The sequence below is a fragment of the Nyctereutes procyonoides genome, unplaced genomic scaffold (assembly GCF_905146905.1).
Source record: "Nyctereutes procyonoides isolate TBG_1078 unplaced genomic scaffold, NYPRO_anot_genome, whole genome shotgun sequence".
Lineage (NCBI taxonomy): Eukaryota > Metazoa > Chordata > Mammalia > Carnivora > Canidae > Nyctereutes > Nyctereutes procyonoides.
Window position 1 is genome coordinate 44911153 of NW_026575052.1, and position 19259 is coordinate 44930411.

The window sequence follows — 19259 nt, forward strand, 5'->3', positions numbered from 1 at the left end:
CCCTCTCTGTTAATCTCCAATTATACTGAGACAATACAAACATACATTTTATCTGAAAAACTCTTATATGAGTTTAAATCTAAAAAGATAATGAAACTCAGAAGTGAATCATATGAATAACAAGTACATAAATGTTATACTTTATGTGAAATATTGTCTAACTTACAAAGCAAGAGAGGATTTAAAAGAGGAAATAATGAAGTTAAACTGTCTGCTTCCTTATCTTGGAGAAAAAAACCAAAACAGGTCAACTCAGTATTGTTTATTTTTATATCAGAAAAATTCTTTCCTTGTGTTTGATATAGCTGCTGAAAGGGAACCACAAAATACTTTTTTGTCTGTTCATCTTTTTTTTTCAAATGTACACTGTACCAAAAAGCAGCTAAATAAACATTATAATGTAGTTCCATAACAACATGAACTATCCAAATGTGCTAACATAATCACTTAAGAATTCAATGGGTCAGTTCCTCTTTAAGGAGATTAGAATCAACGCTGTTACCTGCTTCTTTTTAAGAACTTCTTGAACATCATGAGATTTAGAACCTGAACAAAGTTTCGAAGGTGTCTTTAAGTTTGAGGAGCTGTAAATCATTTTTGGATGGCCTGGAGCTGAAAATATCTAGGATAAAATCAAATTTTAGAACATATAAAAATCAAATTTTAGAAAAGCTTTAATTTTTTAGAAAGGCTGCAAGTATTTGTATTTTTTTAGGAGTTATACATTTTTTTACATTAAAAATTTCATTTATAAAACTAGCTTTTTATGTATACATAAATCCAACTGTCACTCAAATGCAAAAACAAAAATTAATTTTAGCAATAATGTTGTGTTTCAGGATATGATCACATTATTCCTCTTCTAGTTACATTTTTTTAATTAAGAGAAAAAGAATGCGGCCCCTTATATCTAGGAGCAGCCAGCCAACTACCCAGAGTCAGTCCTTACTGTCCTCCTGTTAAACAAAAACAATTTCATAAAAAAATCTCCAAGAAGGCCACTTTTGAGACCAGGATGGGTCAAGGCATAAACAAGACCACAAGATCACTCCATAATCTTGACCGAAGAGACAAAAAAGAGGAATCCTGTCTAAACAGTAAAACTGACTAAATCTCTCTCTAACCCGGCTAACAGGGATGACTGTAGCTTCTTTACCAATTATAGCTCTAGCCTCATCCTAGTTTTCCGTCCTTTTAGGTTAAGACTAATTAAGACATCTGATCACAGAATTACTCGTTTCCTTAAACCCTCCTCCAAATCAACTAACTCAGGATTAAGGTACTTTGTAATCATAATCTTATTGTATTTAATCAAGTGCTATATGAGTTTATAATCAAACCTACAACAAGCAGTTAGCTCACAGATCTGAGTAAAGTACTGGCCATCTCTACTGTGCTAGTTTTGTTATTTAGATTGCTTTCTCCTTCTGAACAGACCGTTCTCCAGTTAGTCTTCCCTTAAGGCATAGCAGAACTACATGACACAGTACTATGTCTCTGGTTCAAGTCTTTCCTAACACACTCTCCTCTTTTATTTTTTAATTGACTTTAAATATGTGATATAAGGGGCACAATATATAATATTGAGAAATTCACAGAAAATTCAATTGTGTGAATTCTATCATTAAATATCCATAATAAAATACAAAACTTCTCTCAAATAGTTAATTGTCCTCAAAATTAAGCTACTTTAACTACACAAGCGTCTCTGAAATACTGTAGGAACACTACACAGCTGAAATTCATATTATTTACTAACATACAAATGGCAATACCTACAATTTACTGAGCACTTAGTATGTATTAAATACTCCTGTTCCATGCTTTATGAATATGAAATTTTTCAATCCCCACAGCAACTCAATTTATAGAAAAGGAAATCAATACTCTTGAGTTATCTAATATATCCAGTAAGAGGCAGGTCAAGTCAGTCACGTCTGTCTGACTTCCAAATCTACAATGTCTTTGTTTTGGTATCTTTTTATAATGGAATTTTTGAAACAAAAGAGTTATATTACCAATTTGATGTATCCATCACCAAGCACCAACAGTTATCAGGACATAAAATATAGTAGTTCCCCCTCATCTACAGTTTGGATTTCCATGGTTTCAGTTACCAGAGGTCAAGTGCGGTCTAGAAATAGATAACCTTCATCTGGCTCATCAGAAGGTCATGGGTAACCTAATACTACATCATAATGCTTGTATCATTCACTTCACTTTACCTCATTATGTAGGCATTTTATCATGTCACATCATCACATGAACAAGGATGAGTATCGTACAATATTTTGAGAATGACCTCTCATTTATTAAAGCATATTGTTGTAAATGTTCCATTTTATTACTGTTTTTTTTCCTTTCACTGTGCCTAATTTATAAGTTAAACTTTATTATGGGCAGGTATATACAGGAAAAAAGATAGTACACATAGGGTTTGGTATTATCTACGGTGTCAGGCATCCACTGTGGATCTTGGAAAATATCCCCCGCAGATAAGGGGAGACTATATAATCTTGTTTTACTTAAATCCCCAACTCCACACTCATATCAAACACCACGTTGTTTTATCTGTAAATATTACAGTTGTACCTTTAAAAGATAACGCCCCCTTCCTTTTGTAAATATAACCCCGTATCATCATCACACTTAAAAGATAGTAACTACTTATATGATTAGATATTCACATTCTAAACATTTCTTATCACTTGAATTGGGATCTATACAGTCCATCTACTGTCACTGGTTGTACTTCTTTTAAGTCTCCTTTAATACCATTTCATCCCCCCCCCCTTTTTTGGGAAATTGTTTATTGAAGAAACCACATCACTCATCGTGCAATATTTGCCACAGAATTCTAGAATACCCTGGTAACATGTTCCACTGTCCTTTGAATTTCCTTTAAATTTGTGAATAGATCTAGAGCCTTTATGACTACAGCTCATTCTCTGACAGGATTCCAGAATCTCTGACAACTTCATTTTCTGGTTGAATAAAATATTCCAGGGTCATCTAGAACACTGTTAGACCCAGATCTGGGGTTCTTTCCTCAAGAACCCTTGGCTCCTCTGAGTGCTTGGGAGGGGGCAAGGGGTCATTACCCTTGGACTGATTATTACTTCTAGACCTTTTCAGTGAGTAGAATTTAAGAAATGTCTTAGACCTTTTTATTGCTTATTTGTTTTTTAAGATAAAACAGTATCTGAAATTGTTATCAATACAGTTGATCCTTAAATAACTTAAAATTGACACCACCCCCACCCCACAGTACAAAAATCCACATATTTAACTTTTGACTCCTCTAAAACTTAATAGCCTACTGTTGACCAGAAGCCTTACTGATAAAATAAACAACACATACTTGGTATATCATATAACTGTATTCTTATGGTAATAAGCTATAGAAAAGAAAGTGTTTTGAAAATCATGAGAAAAAAAAAGAAAGAAAATCATGAGAAAATAATACATTTACAGTAATTTACTGTACTAATCTTAAAAATCTATGTTTAAAAGGAGCAGGTGCCACTGACGGATGGATAAAGAAGATGTGGTATTATGTATAAAGCAGAGTATTACTCAGTCATCAAAAAGAATGAAATCTTGCCATTGGCAATGATGTGGCTAGAACTAGAATGTATTATGCTAAACAAATTCAGTCAGAGAAAGACAACCATATGATTTTACTCATGTGGAATTTAAGAAACAAAACAGAGGGGACAGCAAGGGAAAATAATCTAAAAACAAAGAGGGAGACAAATCATAAGAGGGTCTTAAGTACAGAGAACAAACTGAGGGTTGCTGGAGGGGAGGGAGGTGAGTAGTGTGGGGTAATTGGGTGATTGGCATTAAGGAGGGCACTTGGTATAAGTAACAGGTGTTATATGCAACTGATAAATCACTAAAGTCTACCTCGAGGGTGTGTAGATGGCTCAGTAAGTTAAGTGTCTACCTTCGGCTCAAGTCATGGTCCCAAAGTCCTACTCTACTCCCTCTACTGCTCCCTCCCCCATGCTCTTTTGCACTCTCTCAAATAAATAAAATCTTTAAAATTCTACCCTGAAATTAATAATAGATTATGTTAACTAACTTGAATTTAAATAAAACCATAAATAAATAAATTGACTGACTGATCCATGTTCATGTGGACCTGGCACAATTCAAACCACGATTGTTCAAGGATCAACCATACTTTGAATTCAAAGCAGACTACGGTGTTTTTACTTTATCTCATCTACTGTATGCCTCTTTTCAACTGCACTAAATATATCAGTTGTCATTGACAATATTAATTCTTCATTTGATTTACCCTACAATGCTCACAAACTAGTTTCAGAATACCAACACTGCCAAAATCATGATTACTGAAAAATACTTTTTAAAATTGCTTTTTGGGGCTCCCCAGCAGGGAGCCTGCTTCTCCCTCTGCCTATGTTTCTGTCTCTCTTTGTGAGTCTCTCCTGAATAAATAAATAAAAATCTTTAGAGAAATAGAATTGCTTTTTGTGGGGCACCTTGTGGTATAGCTTATTAAGCATTCACTCTTGGTTTCAGCTTAGGTTGTGATCTCAGGGTCATTGGAATTCAGCCCCAAGTCAGGCTCTAGGCTTAGTGTAGAGGGTGCTTGGGTTTCTCTCTTCCTCTCTCTACCCCTCCCCCACACATTTCTTTCTCTTTCTCAAATAAATATATTTTTTTAAGATTTTATTTTTTTATTCATGGGGGGAGGGGGGGCGGCAGGCACATTCAAAAGGGATAAGCAGGCTCCATGCAGGGAGCCCAACGTGGGACTCAATCCCAGGACTCCAGGATCAGGCCCTGGGCTGAAGGCGGTGCTAAACCGCTGAGCCACCCAGGCTGCCCTAAATGAATCTTTTTTTAAAAATTGCTTTTTGCCTCAGGCTTCATCTCATTAGGAATATATAGTCAAATAACTGTGTTTTTAAAGTACTCTCTAAGCAAACATGAATTCGTTTCACTTGTCTTTTTAATTTTTAGAGATTATTTTTTTCATTTTATCTTTTAAGTATATTTCACCATTTATATGGTTCCAAGACAAATCTACAAAGCAAGACATAGTCAAAGTTGTCTAGTTTTTTCGGTCCCTGCTGTAAACACCAAGATTTAAGTTTTCGGAATTAAAAGATTTTTTTAAATTAATTTTAGGAATTTTCATTTCTTCTAATTAGCAAATACATTATATGCAATCATTGGCCCTACTTGCTTACACTGACAGTTGCTTACTATACATGTTTTGTTCCATTTTACCTTTTTTTTTTTACCTAATATATCCTGATGATCACCTCATGGTACATATGAAAATATTCTTCATTTCATTCTAAAGTTGCATATACACTGTTCTATGGATGTATTACTACTACATTTTACTAGTCCCCTACTGACAGACATCTGGGCTGTTTCCAGTCTTTTGCTATTAAAGAGTCTAAAATTACCAGCTTTATACATACATTTTTTCATAGTTTGACAAATGTACTTTTAGCATACATTCTGAAAAGGAGGGTTACTGGTTTAGAATAAATGCATACATAATTGTGAGACTTTGCCAAATTTGCTTTCATCGGGGTTGTACAATTTAGCATTTCCATTGGTGTCTAAATCTCAGATCTTTTTGGAAATTATCTTAATTATTATGTAACTTTAAAAATGGATCTAATTTTATCTTTTCTATAGGGCTATTCAGTTATCTAAACACCATTTATCAAAAAGTCTGTACTTTCCCCACTGACCTAAGATACTGTTTTGACATCTAATAAATTCCTATTTGCAAGTGAGTCTTTTCTTCTGTTCCACTGGTTTCTCCAAGCGCCAGTCTCAACTGACTTGGTTATACAAACTTCATAATATTTTTTAATGTCTAGTAGGGCTAGTCTTCTCCCTTACTCTTTCAGAATTTTCCAGGCTCTCTTTGAAATAATCACCATTGTGGAAAGTCACTATGCAGATAAATTCCTCAACATAAAAAACTACTTAAAATATATTTCAAGGGACGCCTGGGTGGCTCAGCGGTTGAGCACCTGCCTTTGGCTCAGGGCATGATCCTGGAATCCAGGGATCGAGTCCTGCATCGGGCTCCCTGCAGGGAACCTGCTTCTCCTTCTGCCTGTGTCTCTGCTTCTCTCTGTGTCTCTCATGAATAAATAAATAAAATCTTGGAAAAAAAAATTTCAAAGTTTGACTTCTGATTATGACAGAATCTTCATTATGTTCTTAGGAAAAGAAATGGACTAAGAGGGATCCCTGGGTGGCGCAGCGGTTTGGCGCCTGCCTTTGGCCCAGGGCGCGATCCTGGAGACCCGGGATCGAATCCCACATCGGGCTCCCGGTGCATGGAGCCTGCTTCTCCCTCTGCCTGTGTCTCTGCCTCTCTCTCTCTCTCTCTCTCTCTCTCTCTGTGACTATCATAAATAAATAAATAAATAATTTAAAAAAAAAGAAAAAAGAAAAAAAAAAGAAATGGACTAAGAAAGACATTTATCTATTAATAAATGGTTAAAATTCTCAAATTCCTACTTAGCTTTAATAGGGAAAAAAATTTAATTAGCCAGTTTCTGGCAGAATCCTGGAAATTAGTGAAGTATACCTGCCACACTTAGGTTAGCAGTCACATTTACCTTTAATAAAGAAATAAGACATTACAAATTTGGATGACTATCAATTTCTTAATTTCTCTGTGTCACTGAACAGCTTTAGATATATTTGAGGATGCGGAAATGCATACCTGGCAATCCTCTCCAGCACCACCTGACTGATTCAGTAAGTGTGATGTATCACTCTGGTTACCACTTGTATGTCCAAGACGATGTTTAACAGGAACTTTGTTAAGAACGTAGGCGCCTGATGTCTGTGGTTTACTCATCATCTGCACACACAAAATAAACACGCATGTGATAAAAGTTTTTAAAATGCCCATACAAATTCAGGTAGTGATTACCCTGGGGAAGAAAATAAAGAAATGAGAAGGGAGGGTGCTTCAATTATCTGTTAAGGTTTTCTTTTTTTAAGTTGTAGACATATAAATGACTGCTATTATCTATACTTTAATGTATGTCTAAAAACTGTCTTAACATAATACATGATATATGTACATATACTCAGATAAAATTTCTGATAATATTTTAAATGTTCCCTTTAAGGGATTTGGGGGTTTTAACTGCTAGTAGCTTATATCAATATGGACACACCAAAAATCAATGCAACCTTGGACTCCCTTAACAGAATAGGGTCTAACAGATCACAAAGGTGACAGTACCACCTTTATACAACATTTGACCAACATCTACAGAAGCATTTGCCTTTGGGCTCTATCATGAAGTGGGACATAGACAAAATAAATTCAGGCTTACGTGCAAATAAAAAGGATGATGACTGGAGTTAAGACTATGTACAGTAAAAAAAATCCCTTTTAAAAATCTGAATGCAGGGCAACTGGGTGGCTCAGTCTGTTAAACAGCTGCCTTTGGCTCAGGTCATAATCCCAGAGTCCCAGGATCAAGCTCTGTGTAGTCAAGCTCTCTGCTTGGCAGAGAGTCTGCTTTTTTCTCTGCCCCTCCCCGCTGCTCTCTCTCTCACATCCTATCTTTCAAATAAATAGAAATCTTTAAAATAAATTAAAAAATCTGAATGCATTTAGTTGAAATAAGAGAACACCTAGGAAAAGGTTATCATTATCATCAATGTTAGAATGGCTCTAGTGAATAGTAATTTGTTTATTCTTTCCTCCCTTCATCTATTCATTCAAGAATATTGTGAGCAATATATGCCAGGCATTGTTTTAGGCACGGGACAGAATGAATAAAAGAAACAAAATTTCCATTTTCTTGGAGCTTATATTTCAGTTTTAAAAGCTTTTTAGAAGAGTTTTCTACATGGAAAAATTAAGACAAAAGAGTGGGTACAAGGATGACTGATTCTAACACAAAACAAACGAAAAGTTAAGATTCAGAGTTGTTTGGAAGTGGATAATTATTACATTTTAGTGTTGAGAAGAATCACTAGAGTATTTTTTTAAACATGTAGATTTATGGGCCTCATATTTAGAGACTGATTGTTTAAGTTTGGGGAGATAAGGCCCAGGAATTTGTACTCAGGTACTTAATTCCAGGAGAACAGCACTTATCAAACTTTATAGTTCATAAAAATCACCTGGAGAGCTTATTAAAAAACCGATGCTTAGGCCCCAACCACAGTGATTCTGACTAATGTGGGGTGAGGTCCATGAAACTACATGTCTAGTAAATTCTCAGGAGATGAGATGCTTCTGGTCTGCAGATCAAACTGAGTGGCTTTCCTATAGAAGACCTAAGGATCGCAAACTAAAAAATGATGGTCTAGACAGAGGGTGGGACTACAGGACCTCTCACTGCCTGTGAACCAGTGGATTACCTTCTGGATACCCCCATGTACTGTTGAGGGAGGAGACTGGGCCACCAGCACCTGCTGTTGATGAAGGTGCTGTGGCAGATGATGGTGCTGCTGTGAAAGGTGACTAAGTGTTTGCTGTTGTTGCAGGAGTAGCTGTGTTGGAGACTGTAATGCTGACTGCTCATTATTTTCTCTATGCCACAGAACTCGAATGAATCGGTTGTTTAGAACTGCTTCAGTGCTGGAAATGGCTTTCCTGGCCTCCTCATTGGTAAGATACTGGATGAGGGCTGCCTCTGGATCTCCCTTAAAAGCAACCTGTAAGAAAAAACAAAAGCATCAACAATTGGGACACCTGGGTGGCTCAGCAGTTGAGTGTCTGCCTTTGGCTCAGGGCGTGATCCAGGATCTGGGATTGAGTCCTCCATCAAGCTTCTTGCAGGAAGCCTGCTTCTCCCTCTGCCTGTGTCTCTGCCTCTCTCTCTCTCTCCCCCTCTCTGTGTCTTTCATGAATAAATACAATCTTTAAAAAAAAAAAAAAAGCAAGTAAATTATTGGTAAAGAATTCAGAATCATGGAGTGCCTGAGTGGCTCAGTTGATTAAGTGTCTACCTTCAGCTCAGGTCATGATCCCAGGGTCCTGGGATCAAGCCCTGCATAGGGCTCCCGGATCAGTGAGAAGCCCGCTTCTCCCTCTCACTCTGTCTGCCTCTCTCCTTGCTTGTGTTCGCTCTCCCTGTCAAATAAACAAAATCTTTAAAAAATAAAAAATAATAATTCAGAAGTAGAAAACAGCCTGCTGAAATCCATTCTGAATGCTTTATAAAGTTCTTTCTCTACAATATAATATGCATATTTTCTAAAATTATATCTAAAAGAATATTAGACTATTCAATAAATAATCCTAGTAATGTTACCTAACCACTTGGGGAAAAGTTGTTAGATCCCTCTTGGATATCTTACATTCAAATAAACTCCAGACAAACTACTTTACAACAACAACAAAAAAAAAAAAAACAATAAAAACACGGAAGAAAAAAAAAGGTAGATATCTGTATAATCTGTTTGGAAAATCTTTTTATGCATACCTATAAAAGTAGGATCCATAGAGACAAAGAGCAGTTAAGTTCTACCACATAAAATTTTACAATCTGTCAGTCCAAATACGCCCTAAGCTAAATGATGAATGGAAAAAATATTTTTTATATATATGATAAGCAATGGCGTGGAAAAGCACTACTGTAAATGCCTTCATAAAAAATGGGCAAAGACAACAGGCATATCCAAAAAAATCCCTGCAAAAGATCTATACACACTTGAATCCTATTTTAAAAAGTGTAAATTAAAACAAGCACAATTTTTCACTTATGAAACTGGCTAAAAAAAGTTAATGGATTCATATTACACTGTTGATGAGCTTCACATAGTGCATTTCAGAGGATTAATTGGCACAACCTTTTTGGAGAACAACTTGGCAGCTCAAATTAAGAGTCCTAAAATTCCCTTTAATTCAGCAATGCATCATAAAAAAAAATAATGAAATGTTCAGAACAAGGAGGTTCACCACAGCATTGTTTTTATATAAAGTAACAGAAAGGAGAAATTCCCAACAACAAAAAACAGTAAATAAATTATGGCCTATCGCTACCCCTTTCCCAAATTTTTACATTAAAATCCTAACCAAATGTAGTGTGACTACATTTGGAAACAGGGCTTTTAGAAAGTAATTAAGGTTAAATGAGGTCATATCAGCGGGGCCCTAGTCAGATGGTACCCAAGGCCTTATAGAAAGAGAAAGAGATCTCTCTACCCTTCTATAATTCGAGGACACAGCAAGAAAGTGACCATCTGCAAAGCAGAAGGAAAATCCTCATCAGGAAGCAAACTGGCCACCTTGACTTTGGACTTTGCCCCAAATTTTTGTTGTTTAAACCACCCAGTCCCTGGTATGTGTTATGGAAACTGAAGGAGTCTCATCTACCAAACTACAATAAGCCATCTTTTTTTTCTAAATGCCATAAACAATAACGACCTAGGAAACATGTAAGAGAAAAAAGGTAGTCAGAGACATACAGAATGATTTTGTCTTTTGTGTGTAGATTACGTTTTTTTTAAAATTTTTTTTAGATGTTTTAAAAGAGAACATGTATATATGTGCATATGTGTTCTTCCATATAAACAAACACAGGTCTTTTCATTAAAGTATTAGTAATTGTTACTGCAAAGTGGTGAGATCTAGGTGATTTGGTTTTGTCACTTTTGTTGAATGTATATCAAATTATCTATAAAATTAAACATGTACTACATTCAGGGACAAAAGACTGCTTAAAAATCTCTCAAAAAGGGATCCCTGGGTGGTGCAGCAGTTTAGCGCCTGCTTTTGGCCCAGGGCGCGATCCTGGAGACCCAGGATCGAATCCCACGTCGGGCTCCCGGTACATGGAGCCTGCTTCTCCCTCTGCCTGTGTCTCCGCCTCTCTCTCTCTCTCTCTCTCTCTCTGTGTGTGTGTGTGTGTGTGACTATCATAAATAATAATAAAAATAAAAAAATTTAAAAAAAAATCTCTCAAAAAAAAATCTTTCAAACAGAATATTTTGGTTGAGTTCTTTGAATCAAATTTCCTACCACTACTTTCTTAAACTCAGTTATATAAATCGTATTTTAGTTTGATGACAACACTAACCATCAGGGTGACTGACTGAAAGTAAAATTAATGAAACCTCAAGTACTGTCAATTACAGCATAACATCCAACCACAAATTCATAAAGTGGAATATCTAGCAAGCAGAATACAAAAGCTACAATTTATGAAATATTAGATAATATGTTACACTGCATAAAATTCTCAAGATTAGAACCTTCCTTAGCCAATTACTACTTGACTACAATAGAAGAGTCATTCAGCAAACAAAATTACAATCTTAAAAATTACCAAAAATCTCACCCACCTAGTTAGAATACTAAAGCAGATTAAGGAGTCATTTGTCCAGAAATAGCATCACGAACACAAATATACTAACTAGCCTCTGTGTCTTTCAGTGAGAAGTTGTGGATAAGAAACAAATCAATTTAAAAAAACAAATTCAGCCTAACAATTTCATCATAAAGTTAGGTATAGAGCTATATAGTGGAGCCTAAAACACTTAGCAGAGATAATCAGACTAATTACTGGCTCATTTAAGCCAAGTGAACTGATTTTCAAAGATGCATAAAACAACATTAATTCTGTCACCAACCTAGCCACATTTACCTGGATGTTTACAATAGTTCCAAATTTGCTGAAATGTTCATTGAGCTTGGTAATGTTGTTCAATTCCTGAGGGATTTTCTTGACTTCTAATTTGGTGTTTGTATACTGATTCTTTCTCAAAAATCCTGGTTTACTCTGACTGTTATTTCCTTGCCTGAAAAGAATATTAATAGATATTGATTAATTCTCCCACCTTATGCCTAGACGTGAGACAAATCAACAAATAATTTTTTACATGTATTAAAATGTCATCTGTAAGACATTCTTATATTCTTTAGAAATTACTATTTAATTTTCACATCATCCTTGTTACATGGGAACAGAACAAGTAGAAAGAAAGAAGACTGAATGGCAAAATACTGCAAAATTAAAGAGGCCCAAATGAGACTAAAAATCATGTTAGGGGGGCCCAGTTGGCTCAGTCAGTTAGGCATCTGCAATCAGTCAGGTCATGATCCCAGAGTTCTGTGATCAAACCCAGCATCAGGCTCCCTGTCAGCAAGGAGTCTCCTTCTCCCTCTGCCCCTCACCCCATTTGTGCTCTCTCTCTCTCTCACACTCTCTCTCAAATAAATAGAACCTTGAAAAAAAAATCATATGCTAAAAAGATCCACTACAACTACCAAGGAGTCTAACTTTAAAGGAAAGAACATCACTGTTTTTATGGTGTGTTCTTCAACTTATGCAAAAGTACATAATTTTTTCTTCTTTTCTAATCATTTCCAGTGTCTTGATAATTCTTAATATTGGGCTAGGCCTATGTATAATAAATATAAATTACTAATATCTACTATTGATACTGTTCACTCTTCCATTTTTAAGATGTTTTAATGATGCTTCTGGGAACCCTAACTTTAAGACACATAGTTTGAAAATCACTGATTAATGACAACTCTTAATTTTACAAATTTACTAATGCACACAAAAATAACAGAAACACCAATCAGATGTTACTAAGTAGCAAATTATCTTACTTTCCCAGCCAAGGTTTCTTTGTGAGTGGCCCTTCCAAACCACTTATAGCTCTTTTCCGGCTATCTGGTTCAAGAACTACTCTGGTTATGTTGCTATTAATTGAAACAGGAACTGGCGGTTCAGTCTGGATGACAATGTTAGCAGCTGTTGAAAACAAAAATTAACATTACTAACAATGTAGTATTTGGGGAATTTCAAATGATTAAAATATTTAACCTAAAAGCTAAAAAAGCACAGCAAATAGCACCCAACTCCCATTTCCTTTACTGAAATGCTTAATAGCAAGAAAAAATATCAACTGCCTCCTTTTTCTCCTTTCTTAAAAATACAATACCCAAATTTAAGAAGTCATAAGCAACTGCAATATAATAACTGATTCACGCAAGGATCATCAATTGATGGGAAAAAAAAAACATCAACAAAAGACTATCAGAGAACAAGATATTTACATGGTGCCAAAGTAACACTCCACAAATGATTACATTACAATGGAGAGATCTAACAATTATCATCTCAGACAAGCAATCAAACTTAGCTCCATAAATAAAGTGAAATTATTTAGATTCTGATGTTATTCAACAAAAAGTCCACCCGGGCAGGATATTCTCATGGAATTGTGATTTTCTTATGTGTAGCAAATCTATGCTTGATATACTCTGAATATTCTCCTTAACTTTAGTGATTCCACCAAAAGTAAAACTAGCAGCAAAGAATAACATGTAGGGTTAGATGATAGGGTAGGGATGAGGGTTGGAGGTATGTCACTGTATGACAGGAAAATTGTGAAGCAAGTTCACTCATTTAACATATATTTCTTCAGCAGCTGCTACAGCTCCAACAATTCTATTAGACCTTAAGGGTAAATTAGTCAATAAAGTAACTATGATCTTTGCCCTGTTAATGGCCTTTATTTTCAGAAGGCTAATGGAAGAGACAGCAATTATGATGGCATAAAGCATTCTAGAATTTGCCATGTCATTTCATCTTCCCTACAACAATTTTTACCTCCTAACATTGCCTAGTGCTTTTCTTTACTGAAGGGCTTTATAAGAAAAGGAGAGAGATACATACCTAGAGCTTCAATGACTTGCCAACGTGACAAATCAAGCCTACAAAACCACATGATTTCTACCTGAATGAGATTATCCATGAACTACTGTATATGAATACACAGAAAATCCAGACTAGTGGCAAAGGGAAAACATTATTTCTGAGAATATGATCTTCCCATTAACTTCAAGTAATCTAGTAATAATTTATGCATTATAGCACAGAAGATAATAGCATATTGTTCAGATTCTAAATCTATGCCTAGGTTCAAATTGCAGTTCTGCCATTAATAATTATATGACCTTGGGCAAGGTCTTTAACTTCTCTCTAACCCCTAATGTCTTTATCTGTGAGAAGAGAATAAAAATAGTACCACTTTTAAGGAGCTGTAAGAAAGGAATACAAGATATAATAATACATGTAAAAGCATTTGGTTTCATCTCATCACAAAACTGTTAATATGTGTGATTAATATTTGTTATTACTACTATCGATGGTAACAATGATATTAATGGCAGTAAAAAAAAGTTAATAAAATCAAGATAGGAAGAAAGGTAAGAACAAGAAAATGGTCACCACAGAATGAAATCAAAAAAATATTGTCAGGACGACCCATGGCCAGTCAACCAAATTAAAACTAAGTATTACAAATCCCGGGCACCTGGGTGGTTTAGTCAGTTAAGCATCTGCCTTTGGCTCAGGCCATGATCCCAGGGTCCAGGAATCAACCCTGAGTGCCAAGTATCCCTGCTCAGTGGGAACCTGCTCTTCCCTCTCCTCCCCACTTGTGCTCTCTTTCTCTCAAATAAAATCTTTTTAAAAATATTAGAAGTCGGGATCCCTGGGTGGCCCAGTGGTTTGGCGCCTGCCTTTGGCCCAGGGCGCGATCCTGGAGACCCGGGATCGAATCCAACGTCGGGCTCCTAGTGCATGGCGCCTGCTTCTCCCTCTGCCTATGTCTCTGCCTCTCTCTCTCTATCTGTGTGTGACTATCATAAATAAATAAAAATTTTAAAAAATAAAATAAAATAAAATATTAGAAGTCAAACTGTAGTAAGAAAGAAGAACTGGAATGTCATCCAACTTTCTAACCCACTACTTTTGAGGGGAGGAGTATAGGAGGACATCAACCCATATTAAAAGTAAATGCTGGGGCACCTGGGTGGCTCAGTGGTTGAGCATCTGCTTTTGGCTCAGGTCATGATCTCGGGATCCTGGAATGGAGTCCCACTACAGGCTCCTCATAGAGACCCCGCTTCTCCCTCTGCCTATGTCTCTGCCTCCCTTTCTCTGCCTTTCATGAATAAAATACTTAAAAAAATAAAAAATAAAGGTAAATGCTTGCATTTTAGTCTTTAAAGGTTTGTGACTATGCTTTGTAAAGGTCCTAACATGACCGTAATCATAAATACTAAAAAAGATCAAATGATAATTTTATTCCAGTTTTTCAGAGTCTCAGTTATTAGTGTGAAGCACAGCACTTACGATACAAAGTAAGCCCTTACGTGATCAGTTCTTTCAGGGCCAGGGACCATGTCATTTCATCTTTCTTTACCTAATACCTAATACAGTACCGAGTAAACAGCTAAAAGAGCCTAAAGGTCTACAAAAACAGCAACTAAAAAATGTAAGTATTGTTTCTTATTTTCAAATAAATATATTCTAATTATAGCTTTAAAATAAAATTTGGAGATACAGTTTATTTAAACACATTTATTTGAGATGATTATATGGCATTCTTCAAAAAGATAATGTGTAAGTAATTTTGGTCTTAGTGAGGTCTAAACTGCTAAACTGAACTTCTGTTTAACAACAGCATCAAAGTATGAGGTAGTCTCACCTCTTGGATTTGCATCCATATCTCCAGATGTTAGGCCAATCAGGTTAGGACGCTGTGTCTGTGTTCTTGAAAAGAACTGTCTGTACTGAGATCTACCAGAACTGGTAATACTAGGAGCTTCTGGATTATAACCATCTGGTTCATATGTATCTGGGGGGGAAACAAAACAACAAAACACATAGCAAGTCAGAGAGAAGTTAAGTAATTTCTCATATGTGAAACAAACAATTGCAAAAAATTAATTTTTTCTTTAACAAATATATCAACCTACACATATCTAATTTACAGTATATAGATATACCTGTTAGAAGTGAAAGAAATGAAAATGCTCCTGTCCCAAAATACAGATATACACATCAATTCTTCATTACAGAAATATTTCCAGATTCATTTACCTAGCCATTTTCATCCTCTATATTAATCACCTAATCCAAAACGTCAATAAATATTTTTATAAGAAACATGCACATACACTAATACTACACAGAAAGGACTGATTGAGTTTCCTCAGTTATCATGTCTCATCAATTTCCAGTACTCTTTTAATTAGGGGGAAAATCTATCTACTAATTTGGTTATCTACACTTTAAAATGGAGATATAACAGCTGGTTTCATACAAAAAATATTTCAAATGTTTTATTTCAAATGGCTAAATAAGATAAATTTTATATTCCTAAACATAATCATGATCTTACTACCAACCACCTCATCAATGCTGCTTTTATCACGTTTCCTTTGTTTTCTCTAAAACTAAATACTTTTTAAAACTCTAATGCTAAATAACTATTTTGTTAGTGTTGAAGAAATTCTGAGTGTTCATCTCTAAATGGTATATATCTTCTTCATCCTATATAAAATGAAAGAACAGTTAAAATTAAATGAAGACACCAGTTTTCGCCACTGTGATTTAGAAGTTCTTGTATCTTTTTTTTCTTAGGGAAAAATTTTCTATGGCATTCATATTAAGTTTCAGCTACAAGGTTAGGGACATTCAGATCCTTATTAATGGCCAATCAGTTCTATGATTCAAAGTATTAAGATCAGCAAATTATTATTAAAAAAATTTTTCAGTTATCAGTTGGTAGTCTTGACAGATTTCCTATAATTAAATCTCCTATAGCTGCAGAAAGTTTTAAAGACGTTGTATAATCAAATGACCTTGTTCTAGAATTCCCGAGAATACACAGAACCCCTAGAAACTTAAAAAGTCCTTTAGTCAATTATGATGAACTCAGATCTAAAGGTAAAGTAAGAAATGTTAAAAACCTCCTGAGATACCCACGAAGCACTTCAAATAGGTCATCAACATGTACATGTAGGTAGGAGGGAAGAGTTTTCAAGAAATCGCTACATTATACACAGCCAGTCCATACATGTTCATCCATTATCAGCAAGAAATCAGATGTTTTTGTTTTGTTTAAAAAAAAATTAACCAAAAAATAAAAAATAAATAAAAAATTAACGTAGTTTTTCTTGAAATGTATAAATGATTAGAAAACTTTCAAGTAGATACTCTCCTTCTATTTACTGGATTAGAAATTAGTTCAAAGAACTAACACAACTTTTGTTCCTAAGAAACTCAAAGTCAATATTGAGGACACCAGAGATGACAGACACACAGGAGGCCTCATCATCTAGCAACCACAAGGGACAAATCAAAGAAGCAGGGAAACAGAAAAGAAAACTAATAGGGAATTAATGGGAATTTGTGACAGCAGATCAAGATGCCAGTCACCACTTAGGCTGGCAAGCTGTGGTACAAAAGATCAGAGAGGTGGATGGCCATTTGTAGCAAAGCTTACCTGGGACCAGAGGGGTGGGGCTGGAGACTGAGGTATGGTACCCAATGGAGGTTCCCATGAGGTTTCGAGGTGGCACCAAACGAGCTGCCAACAGAGGAGGCGGTGTCCCCAACTGAAGTCGCTCAGATGCAGCAGCACCATGTTCACGAGAGTACATGGGCTGTCCTACAGAGGAAAGAATAGGAGGGCAGCTGGGAATGAGAGTCACAAGCTTCTCAGGTAATGATGTACTTCCTGAGACTTGAGCCAAGAACAGAGAAAGTACACCAATGGGAATGGCAGTCGAGAAAGGTATTACTGAGATTCTTTCTAACTCAAGAAACAGTCATACAACTGGTTAGGATGCACTGAAGTATAAAGAAAGAGTAAGAATTAGGTAGTATGACTGTATAATCTCAATCTTTCATAACCTTAGATGAATAACTATGTGCTAACTGTACCCAAAAGTGAACAGTCAACCATAATCACACTATCAGACAAAGGTACCCTGAGCTATTATCCATGTAGTCTTGTATCCAATAAAAATCATGTAGTTTTGAAGACTCACACCCATTAAAAACAAAAACTCTTCTTTTCAAACTCACATAATTTCAGGTTCACACAAAACATATGCTCATACCTGAGAGCAGAAAAAAGAATAAAGAAATAAAAAAAAAAGGGAAACACCATAAGCATACCCTCACAGAGAATAAGAAATGTTCAAAAGAAAAAAACTAAACGAGATTGAAAACTTGTTACTTGTTACCTACTTAGCAGATGGATAACAAGTAATGACAAAGAAAAAAAGGACAACACTCCAGATATATAGATTAATCACAGTACATATGAAATTACTTCAGATATTAAAGAACCACTTTTTGAAAGAAAGAACATTTATTAGTGTTTACATATATTAACACAAAAATGTCTGAAACAATGAAGTCAAATTTGGTAGAATAGGATTTAAAAAGAAGTATCAAGGAACAGGTTTTTTTCTTTTGTTGGTCACTTAATAGTATCTGTTTTACCCCATGAGACCTATTTATAAGATTTACTCAATACTTTCTAAAGTCAGACATTCACTATGTGGCACAAGATAAAGTGAATTTAGAATTTTTTTTACACTCAATGAATGTCCTTAAAAGTTATACATTTCCAAAAGACTTTTTAAAATACACTTTAACAGAACAAGCCACAAAGCAACCACCTGATTTCATAGTAAATGTAGAAGAGAAACAGATGTACTAAATTTTACTATCCTTCTCTTCCTATATATGAAGCAAAGAAGCAAGTGACAAATCATATTGTACAGCAGACTGCAAAACTGCACTTAGCACCAATTCTTTCAATATTTACATTAAAACAAGGCTCTTTTAATTATTATGTTATAAAAAACAATCAAAATATCATCAACAACCTAAAAATAGTTGTAAGAATGACCTATTGCGCAGGATTTTTTTTTTTTTTTTTTTTTTTGCGCAGGATTTCTTGAATGAAGGAGTATGCTAAAGAGAAAAATGGAGAAGTGCATTCTCAGTCCAATATGACTGGTTTAAGTTTTTAAGACTGCACTCAATGTACCCAGTATATTTAACTAATAGCTGTCTCAAAGTGAATTGAAAAGCTAAAGGCTTATTTGCACAATGTCCTTTCAAAATGAATGACAAAGAACAGGCATTTAATTTCTGAAAGATGGCTGTTTATTCAAATGAAGCCAGATGTTCAACAACATGCACTGAGATCTCTAAATACTATTTAAAAACAAAAGCTTCTTTAGATAAAAGGCTGATACTAGGCCTGAGCAGAAAATTAAGATGAATATGGTTGGTATACTTTCATATATAACCCTGTTCTTCCAGAAACTGTAAAACACTAGGTGTGTCAAAAACAAAATAATCTGCAGGAGCCAACATGAAGAGGCTCCCACGGTCAAAGACAAAACAGTGTGAACACCAAAAAGGATGTAATGGGGTAAAACACAT

At 35.3% G+C, this 19259-nt stretch overlaps 1 protein-coding gene across 5 annotated transcripts in view; it reads right to left on the reverse strand.

The window, feature by feature from the left end:
• The window catches only part of RBM27 (RNA binding motif protein 27), a 71633-nt gene that overhangs the window by 17008 nt on the left and 35366 nt on the right, over positions 1-19259 (reverse strand). For 3 of the 5 annotated variants that reach the window (XM_055331729.1, XM_055331726.1, XM_055331725.1), the window contains 7 exons: positions 17299-17463; positions 15496-15645; positions 12605-12749; positions 11631-11784; positions 8401-8697; positions 6737-6877; positions 503-622 (listed from right to left, as the gene is read on the reverse strand). In XM_055331729.1, the coding sequence (XP_055187704.1) occupies positions 503-622; positions 6737-6877; positions 8401-8697; positions 11631-11784; positions 12605-12749; positions 15496-15645; positions 17299-17463 (1172 nt within the window). The remainder of the gene's footprint in view (positions 1-502; positions 623-6736; positions 6878-8400; positions 8698-11630; positions 11785-12604; positions 12750-15495; positions 15646-17298; positions 17464-19259) is intronic. The other 2 variants (XM_055331728.1, XM_055331727.1) reach the window with 1 other exon arrangement.